At 41.8% G+C, this 22475-nt stretch overlaps 2 protein-coding genes across 3 annotated transcripts in view; one reads left to right on the top strand and one right to left on the bottom strand.

Moving 5' to 3' along the window:
* Positions 1-693: 693 nt before the first annotated feature.
* On the top strand, positions 694-3938 carry KCNJ11 (potassium inwardly rectifying channel subfamily J member 11). The gene has a single exon (XM_074841821.1). The coding sequence runs from the start codon at positions 694-696 to the stop codon at positions 1894-1896; it is 1203 nt and encodes a 400-aa protein (XP_074697922.1). The 3' UTR covers positions 1897-3938.
* Positions 3939-15955: 12017 nt separating this feature from the next.
* The window catches only part of NUCB2 (nucleobindin 2), a 30981-nt gene continuing 24461 nt past the window's right edge, over positions 15956-22475 (bottom strand). For both annotated transcript variants that reach the window (XM_074841819.1, XM_074841820.1), the window contains exons 11-13: positions 22019-22189; positions 21608-21689; positions 15956-19817 (exon numbers count right to left, since the gene is read on the bottom strand). In XM_074841819.1, the coding sequence (XP_074697920.1) occupies positions 19705-19817; positions 21608-21689; positions 22019-22189 (366 nt within the window). In that variant the 3' untranslated portion in view covers positions 15956-19704. The remainder of the gene's footprint in view (positions 19818-21607; positions 21690-22018; positions 22190-22475) is intronic.

Raw genomic sequence — 22475 nt, 5'->3', positions numbered from 1 at the left:
AGCCTGAAACCACACCACCCTGCGAAGTAGCGGCTGTTAATGGAAGCCAGGTACTGGCAGCAAATCCATCCTCGAACAAATATTTACATAAATCTGCCGTGAGGAAAGGGGGCCGCTCACACCACCGCGCCCCGAAACGCCACCTCCCCCTTCCTCAGGGGAAAAAAAAAAAAACAAAAAACTGAGGTAAAAAGGTAAAGAAAAGCACCCAGCGCTCACCGGGGAGCACTCCGGGACTCGGCTCCCCCCTTCCCTTCCCACAGGGCGACGCTGAGGAGCGGCGCCCAACGGTTTTTAACCGCTTTCCGTGGCGGCCGTTGCCCACGGGCGGAGGCGCGCGCGGGAACGCCTCAGCCCCTCGTTCCCCCGCTCGGGGCTGGCTGAGGGGCCGGTACCGGCTCGGGGACCGCAACATCGAGGCCGGGAGCGGCCGAGCCCGGCCCCACACGCCGGTTGCCGGCGTGTGGGGCCGGGCTCGGCCGCTCCCGGTCTCGGCGGTGCCGCCTGGTGGCCGCCGCGGCCTTCCCGCCGCGCTGCCGGGCCCGGCTGCGGCGGGGGCTGCGGCGGCGTCGTGCAGCCGCTCGGCCCCCGCGGCGCGGCCGTCGCCGTTCCCCCCCGCCCCCCCGCTCCCGCCCCCGGCGGAGCGGCGGCTGCATGGGGCGGCGCTGAGCGGCGGAGCGGCGGCGGGGAGCCATGCTGTCGAGGAAGGGGATCATCCCCGAGGAGTACGTGCTGACCCGGCTGGCGGAGGATGTGCCGGATCATGCCCGGTACCGCGCGCGGGAGCGGCGGGCGCGTTTTGTGGGCAAGAACGGTGCCTGCAACGTGGCCCATAAAAACATCCGGGAGCAGGGGCGCTTCCTCCAGGACGTCTTCACCACGCTGGTGGACCTCAAGTGGCCCCACACGCTGCTCATCTTCACCATGTCCTTCCTCTGCAGCTGGCTGCTCTTCGGCATGGTCTGGTGGCTCATCGCCTTCGCCCACGGGGACCTGGACCACAGCACCCGGCTGCAGCGCGACCCCGGGGAGGGGACGGCGGGGGCCCCGGCTGGCTTTGTGCCCTGCGTGACCAGCATCCACTCCTTCACCTCCGCCTTCCTCTTCTCCATCGAGGTGCAGGTGACGATCGGCTTTGGGGGACGCATGGTGACGGAGGAGTGCCCTGCCGCCATCCTGGTGCTGATCGTGCAGAACATCGTGGGGCTGGTGATCAACGCCATCATGCTGGGCTGCATCTTCATGAAGACCTCGCAGGCCCACCGCCGGGCCGAGACCCTCATCTTCAGCAAGCATGCGGTCATCGCCCTGCGGGAGGGCAAGCTCTGCTTCATGCTGCGGGTGGGTGACCTCCGGAAGAGCATGATCATCAGCGCCACCATCCGCATGCAGGTGGTGAAGAAGACCGCCAGCCTGGAGGGGGAGGTGGTGCCCCTCAACCAGATCGACATCCAGATGGAGAACCCCGTGGGGGGCAACAGCATCTTCCTCGTCTCCCCACTCATCATCTACCACGTGATAGACAAGAACAGCCCCCTCTACGACATCTCCCCGGTGAACCTTCACCACCACGAGGACCTGGAGATCATCGTCATCTTGGAAGGGGTGGTGGAGACCACTGGCATCACCACTCAAGCCAGAACCTCCTACCTGGCGGATGAAATCCTCTGGGGCCAAAGGTTTGTGCCCATTGTGGCAGAGGAAGATGGGCAATATTCTGTGGACTACTCTAAGTTTGGCAACACGGTGAAAGTGCCCACCCCTTCGTGCACTGCTAGGCAGCTGGAGGAGGACAGGAGCATTATGGACACCATGCCGTTGTCCCCGAAAGGCACAATAAAGAAGAGGTCTGTCAGGCTAAAGCCCAAGTTTACCATAAGCGATGAGCCTTCCTGATGCCTTTTGATTGGGGAACTCTGTTAGGGCTTTGTGTCTGAAAGATCTCATAAACTCAAAACACTGAGGTGGCCTCTAACTTTTTTTTAAATTCAGGTTGGTAGCACAAGGTATGTTCTGGTGTTATTTATTGTGGGATAAATCTAAAGCTAATTCTATTTTTTTAAAGGTGTGAGAGATTTCAAGCAGCACTGGGAGTAGGAAAATCGTGGTCTGCCACTTTAAATTTCAATTCAGACTGTCCTATTTAATTGCACGATCATTTTGCATTGATTCATCTGCAGGTAATGACATTTTCTCAAAACATAAATGTATATTTATCCTCAGAGATTGCAGTACTTAGGGTCTTGCAGTGTCCTCAAGTCAGTAGTTTTTAAATATTTTTTTCTAACTTGAACAATCAATATAGCAAAATATATTAATAATTAATAAAGTAGGCTGGATTTAAATTATAACAAAAGGGTCAGGCAATGTTATGTATGACACAAGACCAGATCTGGAAGTGTCTATGTATTATACTCTATGTCTCAAAGAAATATAACTGCCAGATTTGCTTCATCCATATTGTGTTGTATGGAGCCACTCCTATCACATGCAATATGAAATGTATTTGAATATTTACTTTTGTTTATTTTAAAACCCTTTACACTTCCAAAATAAAACATTCAGGAACACCTTTTTGAACTCTACATTTCTGATAGTAAGCAATGCCTTTAGATAGTAGATAGCAGATAGTATACAACTGAAGTTAATTATAAATAGGAAAAATTCTGTATTCTAATTTCTAAATGAAGAGAAGCAACATCACACACACACACAAAGCCACATGGCAATAGGATACCCAGTAAAAAAATTAATCTGTCCCTTAGGTCAGAGTGAATTCTGTTAGATAATCAGGGAATATAAATAGAATTAGATATTTTAAATGAAAGGGCAGTGCTGAATGCTGAAATTATATCTGCATGCGGTAGGAAAAACCTTTCTCTCCTTTCCCTCATGTAGAAGAAGCTGAGGTTTTTGTGCTTAGGGAAAGGAGGAGTGCGTAAGACTGTGTGGTCACTCCTGGGATGCTGTGTCACAAAACATACTCCTGCTGAGGAAACGGTTCCCTTTACATCCTGACCTCCCTACACAGCCGGTGAGTGCCTGCCTTGCCTTTCAGCTGAATTCAAGATCTGGCATATGCCGGCAAACACGAAGGAGCCATGTTCATCCCCGCAGTTCCATAGTGGCAGTAGGAGCAATTCCCCTTAGCACATTCCTGCAACTCCTCTATCTGGGGATGTAAGTAACAGCAGCAATTTTATTTCTATGCAGGATTATTAGGAGATAGTAGCAGTATTAACTACAGCGTGCTGTTAACAGGGCAAACTGCCACTCAAGTAGAAAAAGATAATGTTGTCCAAATAAAACCTAAATAAGCATTACAGAACTGATCCAACACCTGCTTACACAAGCTGTGCAGAGGCACCAAGGTACTTTCAACTTAATTATTCAAGGAGCTTCTAGTATCAAGTTCTTGTGTGTTACGTAGTTCACAACAGACACCTAAAATGGTTTGTGTTGGCAATAATATGGTAAATTTTTTATGCCTTGTCAGTGTAATAATACGACAAACTCATTCAAAAGTGTGACAAAACTTCCATGTTGATGATGGAATATTTTCAGGCATCTATATTAAAATGAAATCATGTTTGGATAAAATCAAAGGTTGTTTTAAAATGCTAAATAGTAGTTATATTTTCAATATTTATGTATTTCAGTTTTATGAAGACCTGTATCAGCATTATCAGACTGTCAGTTAAGAGAATAAATGCCTGTTCAGTTTCCAAATGCCCAATACACCAATACTATTCTGTGAACAGCTCTAAAAACGTGGTCTGTGTTTCACAATGAAAAGACAGTCAAACTAGCATTAACAAGTAGTCAGCAAAGAAAATTTGGAAAGGCATATTTTACATTTGTAATCATAAAAAATCCTATTTTTTAAAATAGGGAATGATTAAATGCCTTTGATGATTAAATTTCTTCTGTAAGACTGAGTCTAATTGTCACATTATTTTCCAGCTTTCCCTTTTACTGCCTCTGTTCCATCTCCCATCACCCATCAGAGGGGCGCTTACAGTAGAGCTATTTGCATTTCCTAGACACCTTTGTTCCTTTAAAAGTTCACTGTTCGTTATCACTTGTCACAATACCACTGCTCTAGCCTTTCAAGAGTCATAGACAAAATATTAGAGTTAGCTTTCCAGTGACTTGAAATCGTTGCCTTCTCCACAGTGTCCTCAGTGCCTTATTGAAATGTGTAAGATACACCTTAAGGTTCTTGCATAAAACCTCTTCAGCTCTGGTAGCATTTTAAAGCTCTTTTCAAGATTTGACCTAAATGTGAAGCAGTTTTAGCAGCAGTACCATGCCACTATTTTCAGGAACTGCTGCAAGCCTCCTTTTCCCTTAGGGAAATCTGTGCTACAGAGAGGTAGAAAATTCTCTTTGTTCACTGTGAAGTGGGAGGGGAGAAATGGGAGGAAGCAGCTTGCATTTGCTGGGCTGCTTTCAGGACCACCTTTTATGTCGTTTCTTTTACAAGAATCTGCCTAATTTTCCAAAGTCTTGCAATAAATAGGCATCATAATATTATGAGGAAGGCAGGATTTGTGCTATTAAAATCACCATAGTGACTTATTTCAGTCCAAGTGTTGGTGATTTTGTATTTCAGGATTTTTGTCGTTTTAAATCCTTCTGTTCTTTCAACGTTTAAAATATTCAGAAGCATTTCAAGGGCAGAGCAAGGAAGAATAAGTGTATTTATTTTGTACTAGGGATATTACTTCTTTGTGAGGATCCTTTCATTTTGTCATTTACAAAGTATTTGAGAACACATCTGAAATTGTTCTTAAAGTTGTACTTCTGCTGGCTGCCCCCATTCTCTGTAGGAAGGTTCTGAAGAAGGCGTCAGTGCTATCATTTGACGTAGAAAAGTCCTTATTCTTAGCAATGAGCAAACGCTGCATTTTCCATAGTTGAAGTCCAAAGTGAGTGGGCTTTTGAACTTTCTCTCCCAGCCTACGTCTGCTTTTTGTAGGTGGTATGGCTGTTGGGATCCTGCCGAGCAGCTGGGGGAGCGCGCTGGCTCCCATCACCACTACCTCTCCACGTGCCCTCTGCACAAAAACCAGCGTCAGGGAAGCTGGAGGCTACGTGCTCAGGGCTTGCCCTGAGAGGGGAGGATGTGGACACAAGAAGTGGGAAGCTGTAGGTTTTGTAGTGACCCATTGCTGAGTTTAGGGTGCAGTGGAACCAACTGTGCCCATGGGAATTGCCTTTCATGTGCTTCAGAGCCCAGAGACCATTGCCAGTTTATACCCATAGTTCACACTGTTTAGCACATTCGAATTGGAGTTTGTTAAGCTGTTAGGATGGACAGAAGGATCACAGAGCTTATTAATCAGAATCAGAGACTGGAGAACACTTACGCTATATGCCATAGTTTTAAAATACTTGTAGTGACTGCTGGTGAGAACATAGCCACTGGGTGTATCGGTTTCATGTTGCGATTCCTAATGAAATCGAGTGACATACATATACAAAATCAGAGTATAACAAGGTCTGACTTTGTCTCTTTATCCCCCAAGGCACATGATAAGTATAGTATTATAGCATTGTAGTTCAGTAGAACAATGTCCCTATAAAATAGATACAAACCAGAAGTGAACTCCAGAGGCAGCATATTAAGGCAAAAGAGGGGTGGGGGCACAAAATAAATACATTTAAAATCCACAAGTGACACAGTGGGAAGACAACATCAAGAAGTAATAAACTATTTTCTTTTGAATCTCTTCGCACCAGCAAAGATGTAACAATGCTGAGATGAGAGATCAGAGACCTAAAAAGAAGATATAAGAGGCTGGTCTAAGTCTTTAACAAGGTCAAGGTTTATGTGTTAGCACAGATTAGCAATGGGGTCAATGTCAAAATTCAGTCTGCCCTGTAAGGCGAGACTGCAGGCTGGGCATGATCAGCATTGCTCAATCCAGTGGGTAAATATTGCTGTGTGTTGGGCAAGGTACAAGTCACAAGAGAGCCCTGTTGGAAGCATTGTTAGGAGGGCTTTGTGGCGACTGATTCTTGTGGTTAGTTATTTATTAATAGTTAATAATATCAATCTCATGAATTTTTAATAGCTCTTTGAAAACTGAATTTGTTTCTTCATGTTTTCCTTCTTCTTCCTTTCTTTCTTTGTACATTGGTCATGTCACCCTGAAGGGTTGAGGGAGAAGAGAAGAAGGGTCAAAATCACTGCATTTTAGGCTCCCTGGTTACACCTTTCTCTCTCCCCATGCTCAAAGCCAGACTGGTGTTGTCACTAAAAATGGGCAGGGTCAATGCTCTTTGCGGGGCATGTTCCCATGTGGCCCTGCATTCATCCAGGGCCAGCTGCCACATTCCAAGGCGGACATCTCAAACCCAACAGCCCTGACGCAAGGTTCCTGGAAGGCGGTAGAAAAATTCCCACCCATTTCAGTGGATTTTTGGATCAAAGGCCATAATCTGCCAACCTGCTGAAAGCATGTGCTGCAGCAGAAAAAGGGGTTTAATCAGTGCCGCAGACCTTGCTCAAGCAAAGCTGCCATTTGAGGTGAGAAGACCCTTGTGTGAAGGAGGCCTTGGGTAAGCTGGACCAGAGCAGGCGGTGGGACGCGTGCTCAACATGGCTGGTGACTGTCTGACTGCCTGTAACAAATGACTCAGTGTACTATTTTTGATTCAGCAACAGGAGAAAGATACGTGATACAAACCTCCACGCCCCCCTAAGGAGAACTATTAAAAGAGCAGAAGACATTCTTGAGATGCTGCAGATACCTCTGCCTCCATCCTGCTCCTAGCACTGCTGGGTGCCTACAGAGGATGGTATGCTGCATGTTTTTCTGTCTTACACCCCTATTTTAATACATAGTGTGACTTTAAAGAATCATCGCAGGGGAATGACTCAGTTTAAAAGTAAGTTTCAAAAATCAAAACCTGCAGCCCCCCTTCACCACTTGCCTCTGTCAACCTTTGTGCCTGACTTACTGAGGTTAAATGCAGATAGCAACTCTATGAGAAGTTTCCTAACAGATCCCTTACTGCAAAGCTGAGCAGCCTTAAATAATCAAGCCCATCTGAACTGAAGGGAAGCCAGAGACCTTGTGATGGTGGCCCCACAGAGGAACAGGTCTCCTCTTTCCTCCCCTCACAGGAGCTGGGGTCTGCGCTTGCAGGAGGCATCAAGCATCCCATCCCATCCTTCTGCCCCTGCTGCTGTGAGAGTGGTGAGGCCCTGAGCTGGGAGTAGGGCTGCCACATGCTGTGGCAGGAGGTGGGAGACACCCTTTTCCTTCCCTGGTTGTTCCTTGTTCATTAGCTATTTTAAGTGGCAAATACCTGCTTATTGTTTGCACTTATGTCTTCTCTGCCCAAGAGGGGGTAGGCACAGTGTATAAATAGTAGTGTTGTTGTTATAGTCATCATAATGTTATTCTAGAGCAGAGCTGAGGCACAAAGATTGACAGTGAGCATCAATACCAGCAACAGGAGCCCTTGACTTCAATGAGCTTCAGATTAGGCCCTCATGTGAAATCCTGGGCCTTTAAATCCAAGAGAGCTTGCCAGGGAATTCATTAGTGCCAGGAGTTCCCTCTTTGGGTTGGGCACTATTAGGTTAATGGGATGGGCAGCTAGCCCAAATAGTCCCTGATGGTGCCTTTGCTGCAACAATGATGCTGTTCCCCATGTTTTATGTTAAAATTCTCCTTCTGCTTCAGCATCTCCCGGGTACTTCTTCCTGTGCATTGTGAGTAAAAGTCTTGGTTTATTTCATTTTCTCTAGAATGAGAGAATGTGGTCCTTGTGTGTTTTGTGTAATCCTTTATGCTGAGGCACTTGAATGTTTATGTTGTGGTCTGAGATCAGCTTGCCCTGTTCATTAAGTACCTGAAAGGAGGTTGTAGCATGTTGGGTGTTGGTCTCTTCTCTGAAGTAACAAGTGATAAAACAAGAGGAGACAGCCTGAAGTTGTGCCAGGGGAGGTTTAGATTGGATATTAGGAAAAATTTCTCCACTGAAATGGTTACCAAGCACTGGAACAGGCTGCCCAGGGAAGTGGTTGAGTCACCATCCCTGGAGGTATTTAAAAGATCTGTAGATGTGGCAATTAGGGATGTGGTTTAGTGGTGGACTTGGCAGTGTTAGGTTTATGGTTGGACTTGATGATCTGAATGATTCTATGATTCTAAGTTCTCACAGTCTCCAGGTGAGTGCATACAAATAATGGGGACAGTGTTTTCTATACCCTGCCTTTGCCCCAGATGCCTTTTTCCAGTGTTGTTATCTCTACTTTAGCTTTAAAACTTGAGAAAAGAAGTCAGCAAGATAATGCTTCTTTCACGGGATGGGTGGAAAAGAAGAGCAGTGAGATGAGCAGGAAGACTGGCGTGTTCTTCTTGCAAAATGTGTGGATTTTGTTGAAGCAGAGTACCCAGAGAGCAGCTTCCTTATGTAAAATGATGGTAAATTTTGACCCTGAGTGTAAAGAAGCTACCCTATGCAGCCATTGCCAGTGGCGTTTTAGAAGATGACTAGCACTCTGGGTGTGCTGATCACTGCATACATGAGGGTGGCTTGATTTGAAAGAGCTAATGGCAGGCTTCACCAACCATGGAGAAAGCTCATGCTTGCTGAGAATTTATCCAGAATTATAGGGAGTAAACAGATATTTTTCCAAAGGCAGTGTCTTGTCTTTAGAAATGTCTCTGTAGGAAGTAGCCATTATTTTCTCACAGATTTTTTTCTATCAAGTCTTGTCTGGACATGCATAGCTGAAATCTTTACACTTAGAACCTACCTACTTTACTAAATGGGTGTGTTTGATAGTGATACTTGATCATTCCATTTGAAGGGTTGTTCTTTCATGTTTCCTTTTTTTTAATTGTGGCAAAGTTATTATTCCTTTATTTGATTTTTTTTTTTGTTGTTCATTAATGTACATAGCCTGAAAAGTTTGTCACTTCTGTTACATTCTTGAACAGCATTTGTTTAAGGAAAAAAAAGTTCCACAGCATGCCATAGCCCTGTGACCCACAGTCAGAACTCTTAAATTACAGTACTACCATTCAAGATATTTCAATGGCATCACAAGTGTTTCTACTGTTATGTGCAGATCTGTCTTCACTGAAAAGAGGCTGTTTCCTTTGTTAAGGGGAGCTCAATCAAGTTTTAAAATGTAGGTTTCCTCAAAAGTTTCATCTTCAGTAGAAACCTCACATCTGACCGTAGATTCTTCACTCTGCTTTTCAGTTTTGCAGGTTACACAGGAGATGAAACCAGATCCATCCTCATAGTTTTTATTTTCTACTTCTTCCTCAACTGCGAATAGTCCCTTAAATCAGGAAACTAAACTCACCCTGTTTCTGTTCCTTCCAGATACACAGCACTGAAGTGTCACATCCACGCTAGCCTTTGGATGTGCAGTACTGTACTTTATCTTCAAAGTCGTAACTGCTTCTTGTCTAGATGGACCAGAATCTTTTGATTTTATTTTTTCAGAGAGAAGAGGATAAAGCTCTTGCACCAAAGTCTCTCCATAAATGTGTCATGTTGGCTGACTGGTTTTGTGTTCTACTCTTAAACTGCAATTTTCACGTTTCACTGATGTCCCGAAACAGTAAATAACTGCCTGAAGAGACTAATATAAATAAAAGACTCCCTGCCTGCTTATTCCCCTTGTTTGGACTTGGCCTTGAGCAGGCCCAGTGTGAAACTGTCATGTGCTCAAAAACCTTCTCTGGGAGCCTCTGTCTGGACTGCCAGAGATCCCTTACTGCCTCCTTAAGGTGACTTCCATATCAAAAAAAGCCTTTGTTTAACTACAAGTATTAACTTGGGGACAACTTTTTTGGTGGTGGTGGACGATATACATCCCGCCTATTTCTTCCCCTTTTACACACATATTGCTGATCCCAACCCTGTAGGCAATATAGGGGTGGGCAGCTGCTGCACTTATCACACTTTCCAGTAATGTTTGCCTGGTGAGGCAAGAATCATGCTCAGGAATTATATTACCAGAATGGCCTTTATAGTTTTGTTCTGTTTTAAAACTAATACTTTAAAGGTTCTGTGTGGCTCTGATTTGCAGTCAGAGAAGGTTTATTAGCAGCCCTGTTAGGTTTTCCTACAAAGTAGAAAGAATTACAAGTAGTAATACTCTTGTACTAACCTATCATAAAGGGAGTTAATGTATCCATAGAAAAATCCCCAATCTTGTATTTAAAAGTATTGCTAAATTTAAACCAGTCCACAAAACTTTTAGTAGTATATTCTCATTACTCAATATTCAGTCATATCTGGTTTCACATTGACTGTCAGAGAAGCTATTCCAAAGTGTGCTGAATTCAACAGATGTCTTCTTACTGACTTAAAAAAATCTGGATGCAATTTGGAGAACGCCTGACTAAAACGGTGTGCTGGCAGTCAAATTTCATTCATTTTTCTGAAACAGTTTACATTAAAAAAAAAAATACTGATCAGCATTAGTTGAGAGGTTTGATTTGATCCTTAGTGAGTTATAGGGGGGAAGTTCTGTCAGTTCATTTTTAAGGTGAGAACTGAGTGTGGTGGCTAAGACAGCTACTTGTAGCAAATATATATTATTACTAACAGCAATTCTGTGTGAGCACATAGGAATAACTGTATTCATGTGAGGGTGTCTGGATTAGAAGAAATGATTGTCACAGGTTTGGAGTCAAAGAACACCCGTCTTGGAACAGTGAGATGAAACTTTGGGAGTCCTAAAGTGGACACTTGCTTTGAGAAATTATCTGTTTTAACACCAACTGTAGCCCTACCAACAGTAAATCCAGACAGTTACTGTCTTCCAGAAATTAAACCATACCCTCACAGCATGGCAAAGCAGTTTGCTTACCTATGACTCAGTGGTGTTGCCCACTAAAGAGGATGCCACTTAAGAGTGTCATAAATGATTTCGATGGAAGGCTCTGCCCTGTTGTGCTCACATACATTTGGAGAAACATGAACAGTGTGTAGAGCCATGAAAGTGCCGTTCTCATCTATGTGCACCTGAAACTGAAAAGCTTTCAGATCCTACTGGTCCTTTAGCAGAATTGCTTACTCTTCTCTTGCAGTGTTACATTGCACGTTACTCCAGAAGAAAATTTGTACCTTTCTGTCTTGTGGGTGCTTCAGATAAAAAGTTTAGTATTAATGGTTTGGGATGAAAGCCCAGAACTTGGCAATTCAAACAGCTTCTTCTAAATGCTTCATTTCTGTGCTTCCTTTGAATGCTGATATCTTTTGAGGAACTATAAGGAAAAAAAGGGATACGTTTATTTCTAGATGCACATTAATTTAAAAAGAGCAAGAAAAAGCATTTGACATTCATTGTTGTCTCTCTCCTGCATGAGGTACACACAGTCAGCAGTACACATGCTGTCAGGAAGGGCTTGGGATAGCACATGGCTTGCTTCTCCCTTGCCTCTGTCCAGGCAGGCGATGCTGTGCCAGAAGGATCTTCTCTGCTGCCCTGGAGATGCGGCAGGAGGCTGCCCTCTGCATTGCAGGGAGCTTTGCCCCTTCTTTGCCAGCTGTGGGCAGATGATGCCCTCCCTCTCAGCTGTGGGAGTGCTGGGAAGCCAGTGGTGGGAGCTGCCCCAGAAGCTAGCCCCAAGCATTGGACAGACTGCAGCCAGCTTCTGGGCAGCATTGAGGAGTCAGGCACCGAGGAGACCGGCTATGTGAGAAGTGAGCTGCATTCGCATAGTGCCAATGGCTGCCTAAAATAAGCTTGAGTTAGCTTTTTAAAATTTTTTTCAACTCCATAACCATGAGTTGGTTCCTCACTTTACAAAGGTTTAGATATTATGCTGTGATAGGGCATAAAAGTATTTTGTTGCTTTACTGCTTAAAACATGCAATTATATTATCTTGATTGAAGGAAGAGCTCCAATTATTTAAATGTTTAGTCCACCACTGTTGCCAGATATGTGACTGTAGTCAGCTACAGCCAGCCAGCCTCCAAAGTTTCTTCTGTGTGAATTTGTTTGCAAAAGGGTTATTTAGATGTGTAAGTTTGCCACTGTTTCTTTTTAATAACGAAGAAACCATATCATCAAGCAGTTGGGAGTTACCACTTTGACGTTCTACTGATGACACATGTGCATCAGGCTTGAGCAGGATGATGTGTATTAGCCACTTTCTGAGTCAAACCACATCTTTTCAGTTAGTCCTCTGTGGCAGAATGCATCTAATCCCAGCACTATTTTTCCCCTATTTCATATCTATTATATTGCGATCCACTGTTGGTTTTTTTTTTTTTTAAATAAATTTTTAAAAATGCTCTGTGCATACTTGATGCAACCCTGGCTTTGTCCTGAGGAGCCCAAGGGATATCTGAAACATTTAGGACACGTCTAGACTGAAAGATGAGATACAACAAAGCACGTATAAGCTGGCAGAGAACGAATGGATATGATGCCGCCTGGTGATCCCTGGCCCTGTGAGGCTGGTGCCATGTGGGCAGTCAGACAGTCGTGGGGTCTGGCCAGCACAGGTCTGTGGTGCCACGTACCAGCACAGATGGCTCAGCAATCCTCAGCCTGCCTGCAGCCATGCTAAAGTACCAAACAAAAACATTGCTTTTAAGCGAATGGGAACAAAAACATGCGAGCACTGCTTTTGGGAGCAGTAAGGAGTATTCCAGTGCTGGCTGTAGTTGCTCGTCCCTCCTGTCAGCCTTAGAATAAAATAACTTGCAAAAATAGTTTTCAGTGTAGAAATTGTAATATGATCAAAAGAGAAATTTAGACACTTGAAACCACTTATGTGGTTTATAGTGCTTAATGTACAGGAAAGCAATCCGTCCAACCAGAAGACAAGCAGCTGTTAAGCCAAAGACTGAGACAACCAAAATGCAATTTGGGAGCTGTAAATAATTAATAGATAAATTAATAAAGATTATTCTGATGATACTGTAATTACCTGTAGATTGAACTAAATCTACCCATTAGGACAGATGACTGGCTGGTTATTTTTCTGTCTTGAGTATTGCAAACATGGTAGGAAGTTAAAATACAGATACTTATTTAGACTTTGAATAGCATATGTGATTTATTAAGTTCTTAATAATTTCATAATACTCAGTGAACACAAATAAGTGAACATTTTCAGCACTTCATTTTCCTCTTTCCTTGGTAAAAAATAAAATACATAGAAAGAGGGTATTTAGACTGAGAATTATAAAACTATTGTAGTTGAAAAGGAGCCGTGGCTTTATGTGTAGTGGGCAGCATGATACTGAACACAGACAATTAAACTAGAGATACAGAGAAACTGATCAAAAACTAAAGGCATGCCTTGATGATGACACCCTATTCCTTTATCCCAGTTCTCATACTTAACATCATGACTTTTATCAGTATGCTTGTCTATGCATCGATGATTGTGCTTCCGTGGTCGCTTCAGAGACTGACTGAACTAGCATCCCTAAGCTGGGTCTGGTATATGTATTTTTTACCTTTAAACTTCTGGGGAAAAAAGTTAATATAAAACAACTTACCAACTGCCTCCAAAGAAGCTGCTCCTTGAGCAGCATCAGGAGTGACAGTGAGTTGGCATCCGTGTAATCCAGTTTCCTCCACCTATATTTTTAGCAGGAATAGTGCACTATTGCCTTTTTTATTTCACTGTGTAGGACCCTGCTCTAGGAGGACTGTGATTTCCAGCTGTAAATGTAAACAGTATCTTTTCCTGATCGGTATCTTGGGTTTTTAAATACCAAGTGATTTTCTTATTGTTGTTTTCCAGTTGTACTGTACTCAGAGATCAAGCATGGTGCAGAGGTGTCTGCATTCAGAAAGAGCATCGTTAGCTTAGTGCTCATTTGCATTTTCAGGGTCTCTTCCAGAAGGAAACAGCATAATATGGGAAATGCATTCTTGTGAAAGAAATAAAGAAAAAAAGCCCTTTTGAAACATGGCAACTGTTGTTTGACTTTTGAGGGAACATTCAGTTTTCAACATCCTATTATGCCACCACTCTGCTTCTTAATTAGTTTTTAAAAATGCTCAGTAATCCTTGTCTTAGACTCCCTCTAGCGAAGAAACAGTATGCAACTGTACGTGCTTATGTGAAACATCAAAGGGAGCTGAGGAAAACTGAGCACGTATCACTCTGAATTTATCCCTGCATATGCTTTCATGGAAACATGGATCCTGTGGGATGGGGGATTGCTCTTGCTCATGCCTTCTTATATGTGTTTATGTAAGTGTACTGATACCAGAGAGGGCTCTTGTCCTGCTCCAACCCTCCTCCCTTTGGCCCATATCCTTAAAGAATATTCATCACTGAGTGAGGCACTGAAATATTTCAGGTTCTGTGTCTCTGTTGGGGTTAAAATGGCTCAAGGCTGATAACTAACCTTACACAGATTTAAAATAACTTGAAGGACAGTGACTTGAGTGTGCCAGCCATCAGTCAACTATTCCTTTGCTGGGTATAGGGAGAAATTTCAACTTTAAACAAGTTGGTTTGCATGTGTCCATCACATGTGGATGCAAATCCTTACACTCTTCTCTGAAATGTCTGAAAATGGCCATTTCTGGAATCAGGTCATTGGATAACTACTCTGATCTGGCACAGTATTTCATGTGTTACAACTGACAAGAAAAGGCTGGTGTCCTGCCTGTCTGTACATCAGAAGATAGGAGGATGAAAACAAGAAACTGGGTGAGACTCCACTGAGAGAATTGCTAGTGATCAGCCAAACAGGGGCTAATTACAGGCTTGTGTGTTGCCATAGATGTTGCATCACTTCTCCATGGTGCTCAATGCACTGGGAAGGTCTGCACAGCCTGTAGAACAGGTGTGGGGTCAAGAATTTCACTCATTGCTACTGAAGTATCCAGGGTATTTCTGTGACTGTGGAAATTTCCATACATACAAGTTTTCATAGGACTATACTCCATGGCTGAGTAACTCATCCTCTCTTCCTAGGTGGGCTCTGAATTCGTGCAGCCGGGGAGATTGGTATGATGAGCAGTGGTGGTGGAGGCTGCCTGCACCTCCATCCTACTTTCTCCACTGTCACTGGTGATAGATAGCACAAAAATTGAAGTCCTCTTCTCAATGTAGTATTAACAGCAATGATAAGATAGTGGGAGAGGGTGTGAAATATTAGAGAGAAAACTTTGTGTATTGTATCCACCATCACCTTCTGTAACACAGAAATGGCTTCTATGGGCAGTTTCTTAGAAGATACCAACTGTGAGCTATTATGTGTTAAGGAAATACATCTCTGAGTAAATACAAATTGTTTGCAACAGAGGCTAAGCAGCAGTCACTGTGCAGTCATTCAGACTAACAGCTGCTTGAATTGATGGAAAAGAATGGGAAGGTCAACTTCGTAGTGCTGCTCTATCTCTGCACTTGCCACTGAAAAATATACCAGGTTTAGAAGACTGGCTATCTCTGAAAAAAAAAAAAAACAAACAGTCTAATGCGCCAGATATGGCATCATGTCCTGTGGGCATCCTCAAGAGGCGCATTGCTACAGCCATTCTTACATCCTGAAATAGCTGACACCTGGCTTTGAAGGCAAAATCTGGAAGCAAAGAGAAAGAAAACTATAGAAAAATCTGTTACTAAACTTGTGGGTACTTCACCTTCTCTGGGATTTCTGGTTTGGATTTGAACAAGTTAGGGAAGAGGGTGGTGTCATCAAGAGTTTGTAATGCTGTTGCAGTAGCATTTTCAGTAGTTAGTTTTGTATTTTTGTGAATATAGAAAATTGAGCATTCAAGTACTTAATTGCAGTAAGGCAGCTGGTGCCAGGGAAGAACACAAGATACTTATATATTTTTATAAATTCCTTTTCACATCTTTCCAGAAAGCAAAGAGTGGAGGGCAAACAGGAAGGGCCTCTAAGCAGAAATACAAAGTTATGCATATAGACAAGATCTAAACCTGCCTCTTTCCCACCTGCTTAAAATAAAACACTAGACATCTGTCATTGCGCTGAGTTTCAGTTTAATCCAGTTAAAAACTAATCTATACAAAGTACAGAGCGGGGATTTTTTTGTTTTTCCTACATATATTGCACTGGAGGATATGAACTTGTACAACATTGACCAAACTTTTCCCCTTCATCCTCCTACCGAAATCCCAGCCAAGTACAAAACCAAATCTCTGCACCTTTGTCTTGGAACTGGTGTCTGTATGAACTTACATTCGATTTTCTTGTAATCACCTCCTAAATGAAAAGCAGAGTACAGGTGAAAGCACTGGTGCCCATGATAATCCAGTCCCTTATTTATTTGCGACTATAGCTTTCTACTTCCTCACTTAACTATAAGCTTTTTTTTTTTTTTTCCAACTTTAAAAAGCTCCTGAGAAATCAGTACCATGGCAGAAACATGCTTTTAGTGGCTAATACTTTTAGTCTCTTTTATGGAAGAGAGAAGCCAATTAAAAGAAGACATCAGCATTGAAAACAACAAACACATTAAAAAGCAACAAATCTGCTAAACATTTCATGTGTAAGCATAACTTGAGCACATTGCATAACCTCTAAGGCAGATGTTCCTCACAGTGAGATAACTCTTACTTAAACCACACTTCAGAATTGATCCACAAAAATAGTTTAGTGACTTTATTACACTCAGGTGGAGACCTCTTTTAGCCTGAGCCTGAAGAATGATACCCTTCCTCTACAGAGGATGAGGTGGACAGTACTGGGTGAATGAACACTGTCGACAGACCACATCTGACAGACCATCCTTTGAAAGAACATCCACTCAGTCCTTGCTATCTTTGTGGACATGTGATACAAATACTCATGCATATAAGATTTTTTTAATTGAGTGGATCAGTACGGAGTTCTAATTTGGGCTCCCATCTCAAAAACATTTAGGCAATAAACTTAAGATGTGTTCAGCAGAAGTCTGATAACTTAAGCACTATTGAGGCCTGAGGTTCTGACCTCCACATAATTTAGGGCAAATAATTGTCAGTTTGTCTAAACCCTGATTATTGTTTGAGATAAACCTGACCACCAATTTAAAAAACTGCCCGTTTTCCCTTCTAAAAAATGAACAGGAAGTCTGTAGTATATTGCTAAGCTGCAAGCCTACTAATTAAATTAACAGTGACAAGAACAACATTCAGGTATCAGCAACTGAAGGGAAGATGAGCACCGTTTTACACTGAACGCACCTCAATGGCTAGTTGAAATGCAAAATGAGGAACTTTTGCTAATGCTAACTCATGATGAAACAAGTGAAAACTCTGGCTTCTCACAAGCAGCTTCCTCAGTCACCACTGACGCTCAGCACACTGGCGAGTAGAAGCTGAGTTTAGCACCCAAGTTACAACAGTTCTTTACAAAACTCTAGATGATTCAAAGTAAATGTGATAAGGGGGATATAATGCCCATCTCCAACAGCAGGGAGAGTCAGGATCTTACAAGCAAAATGTAAGAGGTTGTACTGAAACTGAAGCTTGAGCATTACATCACAAAGCATATCATTACACATAATGACATTTGTTAAGAGTACATCTGTTAGGAGCACATTGTCAGATGTAGCCTGAAGGAGTGATTTGTATGGTAGAAGTGCCTCCACACCAAATGTTTCAGTCCTTGAGTCTCTACAGACATCTGTGGCTGTATTATCTGTCCTCTGTGAACTTTCATGTGGGATGGGGAGAACAAAAAAAATTTCCCCTCACCTTTTCCACAGCATTTGAATAATTCCCTTTGTTTCTTTCCTCGCTCTGTTACCCATTATCAGGCTACAACCCTAAAGCCAGGGCTGTGCACCAAGAACTCTGTTAGTCTGGATGTAGCTGTAACTATGTCTGGACCTCTTAGCAAACAGATGAAGTTGTTGAAATGTATTTTAGTCTGACAAAGACATAATCAATCTGATGTTAGAGCTGCAGGGAAATGACACACAGTGGAGAACACTGATTTTGGAAACTAAATTAAAATTTTAACCACTTGGATAGAGAACAACAAAAAAATGGTAAAAGAAGTCCAATTGTTTGAGCGGTATAAATGAAGGAAATGTGACGTGACAACTAACAAGATGAAACAGATAAGGAAACCTAATCTGTTCCAGCAGTGAGTTCTATTATATTGTGTGGAGAATAAGAATACTCTCAGGCCTGACGAAAGAAGCCTTAAACATGGAAGGAATATACCTAGCTTCTGTCAATCAAAGTTCTTCAGGGTGAGAAATTTCCCAAATGTCAATACAAAATATTAATAACTGCCTCCCGTCTTTTTTGAGTTTGCCTAAAATATTCAAGTCTCATTCTGAAAGGAATATCTTTCTGTAACAGACGGTTTCTTTGCTCAAAACCCAAACGATCTCCTTTAATGACAGTTAGCCACAGAACAGGAAGGAAATGCAAAGGATGCTTGCCAAGGTGTGTGTGTGTATCAGTTCAAAGCCAGCATTATACAATCAGAACAATCCATGTTTTTTTTTTTTAAAAACAACTACAAAAACCCAAGCAAACAACAAAAAAAAAACAAACAAAAAAAACCCAAACAGGATTTACACTTTAGAATACTTTCGGTCTGAAATGAATGACAAGCAAGGACAATCACACAACTTTTCAACATTATAGTAAAACCCACAGGAAAATCAACTTATTCTTGTAAAATATTGGCTTACAATATTAGGGACCTATCCTGGTTCAATACCAAAATAATACAATCAAGTAGCACCCCTGTTTTAGGACACTTCATGAACTTACATCAACTGCTGAAAGACTAATAAGAGTTAATAGTAAGACTCTTAACAAGTCAAAGATTCATGTCTGAGAAGAGCTTTCTGAAGCACATGGTGCATTTTGAAAAATCTGGTATTATCATAGGAGGTAGGATAATCTGTACAGAAAAAGACAGTGAGTCTTGTTCTGTTTTGCACAATATTTCCATCAACATAAAAAGCTTAATAACATGCAAAATTTTGAGATCAGCTGGCACCTGATGAAAGAAACAGGGACAAAAGTACTGTCCCAAAAGCCAGTTGAGTATTCAACTGCTACACAGAATTAATCTCAACAAGGAGGACGGTTCAGATCAATACACCAGAAGTACAATATTCCTTTTGAAGGCTTGCAGTGAAATTCTTAGGCTTCTGTAAACATGAAAACTATTCACTGTTCCACATAATTCTTTGCTGTGTTTAGATTTTTAGAAAGTGCAAATTTTCTGTGATTAAGGTTTATAAGTTTGACTTTTATTTGGTCTCAAAGAAGAAAGGGTTTGGTAGTGCTGGAAATGGTAGGCCTTTATTTATGGTCTTCATTTCCCCATATTTTGCTTCTCAGCATTTCTGGAAAGAGCTTCTACATAAAACTAGACCTAACTTGACATTCAGGCCAGTTCCCTGTTTCCTCTCTGAGATGATTCTGATTCATGCCTAAACACAGAATGGCAGACATCTCCTCCCTTTTCGTAAGAGAAGAGTTCAACAGCTCAGTCCCTTGGCCATAAAAATTTCTACTATTAATAGTTTCCTTAATTCCCTCCTCCATTATAGCCTCTATATGATCCTCTTGTGGTGTTTCTCACTGATGCATTGGAGAGAAAATTAGTTTAATTTATGATTCAAATCTGATTGATACTTTATCTCTAACATTCCCAATGATTTTACAATCTGGGGAATAAAGTGGGGAGTTCATGTTTCACTCTGATTTCCTGCCCCGCCCCCGAATAATAAAGATGCTATAAAGTTGAGGCACAAGTGGTTAAGGGTGAACTTGATCAGTTCTAGCAGCTGGTTCCTGGACATGTCCTGGTGGTAAAGGCTGATCACCTCCCGCAGGATGTTTTGGAGCATCTCCAACTTTGTGTTCCCCAGCTGTAAAACAAGAATAAAATAATTTGTAACTTCTCAATTAAATTGGTCCAAAATTTGGGAGAAGTCTCTAAAGGAAAGTTTCTAGTGTAGCTACAATCCAACACAACCTTCTGTTTTTTGGTTTGTAAGCAAAATCAAGAATTTTGAATGTAACTACCAACGAAATCAGATTGAGATTACCCAACAGACTGCATCATTATAACGTTCAGTGTTTCCTCATAAATTACTATTGTTTCTGTTTTCTGTGAAATAATTTTACTTACATAACACATTGGTTCTTTGGAGATTGCTCTTTCTGAAATATATTATATGTTTATGAAACCTTTAATCCCAATATGGGAAACTTGAAAAAAACCCCAAACAAACAACTTGCTCATATATTTTACTCCTCACTGTGTCAACATTCTCCCTTTGCCTACCTTTGAATAATACTAATTTTCATAGTTTGGTGAAGATTTCAGAACTTGCAGCTGCATTTTTATGATTTCCCCCCCCCTTTAAATTACCCTTAGTAGCTCCAATAGCCAACAGATTAGAAACATTGTCTACCTGGATGTCCTTAACTCAGTGAATGAGTAGTGACTAGTTCTGGCTAATGTCACGAATTCTTATGACACCTGATTAAATTATTTTTTCAGAGAGTTTTTACATAAAATAATACATGTGTTAAGAACAGTATCTGCTACAATATTGCTAGTATGAAAAGATGTATCATTAGTCCAACTCCCAGGGCATGTGCTGTTACACATGATGCTTTTGCTGAAGGTGAGGGGAAGTGAGCCTCTCAGAACTAAGAATCGTAAATTGAAATCACCCACAGGCAGTTTTGAAGCAAATGAAAGACCAGATTAAACTGGTACTGAAATTTCATTATATCTCTTCACAAAACAAAGTGGCTTAGGGATAGAATTTCAGGGTACTCAACAAAGTTAGCTGTAATAACTGAATATAGCATTTAAAGTTTGAAATCCCACTGTTGGCCTTGCAGGAGCAGTTAAGAGCTTCCAGTATTCAAAAGGCTGCCTGGATATAGTCTGAAGCCTTATGTCTGAGACAACTGTCAAGAAGTTCTTGAGCTCTACTGATAACGTTAGCACATGAACATGGAAGCCATATTAGTTTCAACATTTCTAGAAGGGGAGAAAAAGCTAAATTAGGATGTATGGGAGAGTGGAGCCCCTTTAAAGCACAAAAGAAACATGGACAATGTGTTATGGGTAAGAAGTGCTGATATATACCTGACCATTTTGTTGCCACCAATGAGCAAATGCAATGATTTATTATGACACTATCTTCTGAGGGTATTGATGCAATTGGTCATTCATACTATCTAAAACTAACTTGTTATGTCATGTTGTGCCCAACTGCTGGTAAATTGGCCACTGAGGATAGACATGTTGATTTGTTCTGCAGTCTGAGACTGGCAATTCAGTCATAGAACATCAGACTTGGTCATTTCTACGTCCCTGTTCTTCTCTGGATGCTCAGAAATCCTAGATATCCTAGATCTCAGTATTTTTGGACTGTTAGTTACAACACAGTCATCCTTCTCTGCCCATTTGGTGCCTTAAGTAGAGCCTCTTTTTACTATGGACTTAAAAGCACTGAGACTTCAGGAATACTTTAGAAGAGTTCCATACTTCCCTCTTAAAGACAGTTTAGTGAACCTCTCTACAGGGATCATTAAAACCAGATTATATAAACCTTTTCAACAGAAAATACAGTTTTAATTACTTTTACACTGGAGATCTTATTTTAAAGTTTGCATATCTACACAGAAAGACACATACGGGGTTGGAATTTCAGTTCTCCAGCTGGTCCTGCAGGAGGATTTCCTTGCTGTAGTTTCTTTTGTTCCATCTGTTTTACGACCTGGTGAAAAATAAAATACGACAGTTGAAAAACTTCAATCTGTCAACTTTCTCTGATGTGATATAAATGAATATACTTTAAAAAAATTTTGCAGCCATTATGTAAAATCTTTGTTCATAGGTATACTACTGAGTTGAGATGCTTGCATTGTTTGCTATAATCCTGAATTATGTTTTGCTGTGGTACCATTAGTTTAGAATTCAGCTGGGACTCATATGAGAAATCAAGGTAAAGAATGCTCCAGAGCTGGGGACTGTCACGAGCCATTTGTTACAGATATAAGGATACAGAAAAGGGAAAAAAAAAAAAATCTGTTCTCATAAGTGCACCTGCTGAAGCTCTTGTTTCTGAGCCTGAAGCTGGTCGTGCTGCCTCTGTAGTTCTTCCTTCTGCTTCTGAAGATCTTCTGCCTTCTTTCTGAGTTCATCTTCCTGCTGAGAAATATGACTTTCAAATTCCTTCAGCTCATCCTCAGTGAAGAGCTGCTGTTGATCTAGTGTCTGCAAGAAAATACATATAAATGTGAACACTTAGCCAGGAATACATATATATTTTTATTTACCTTCCTACTGAAGTTATTATTAGCTGAATTGTTCAGTTCACTAAACAAGCCTCAGAATTTTCATCAAAATACCCAGACATGACACTGTAAAGGGTTAGTATACTCACTGTAAGAAACAGCAAAATAGTCGTTTCTCAGCTATTTTTTCAGCAAAATTCTACTACAGATTTAGAGGAAAGAGGAAAAATTCCTCTTGCTTCCAGCTGAGCTCTGATCTTCCCTTT

Source organism: Strix aluco, chromosome 16 (genome assembly GCF_031877795.1).
Source record: "Strix aluco isolate bStrAlu1 chromosome 16, bStrAlu1.hap1, whole genome shotgun sequence".
NCBI classification, from domain to species: Eukaryota; Metazoa; Chordata; class Aves; order Strigiformes; family Strigidae; genus Strix; species Strix aluco.
The sequence above is the reverse complement of the archived record's forward strand: the minus strand, read 5'-3'. Positions and strand labels throughout refer to the sequence as shown.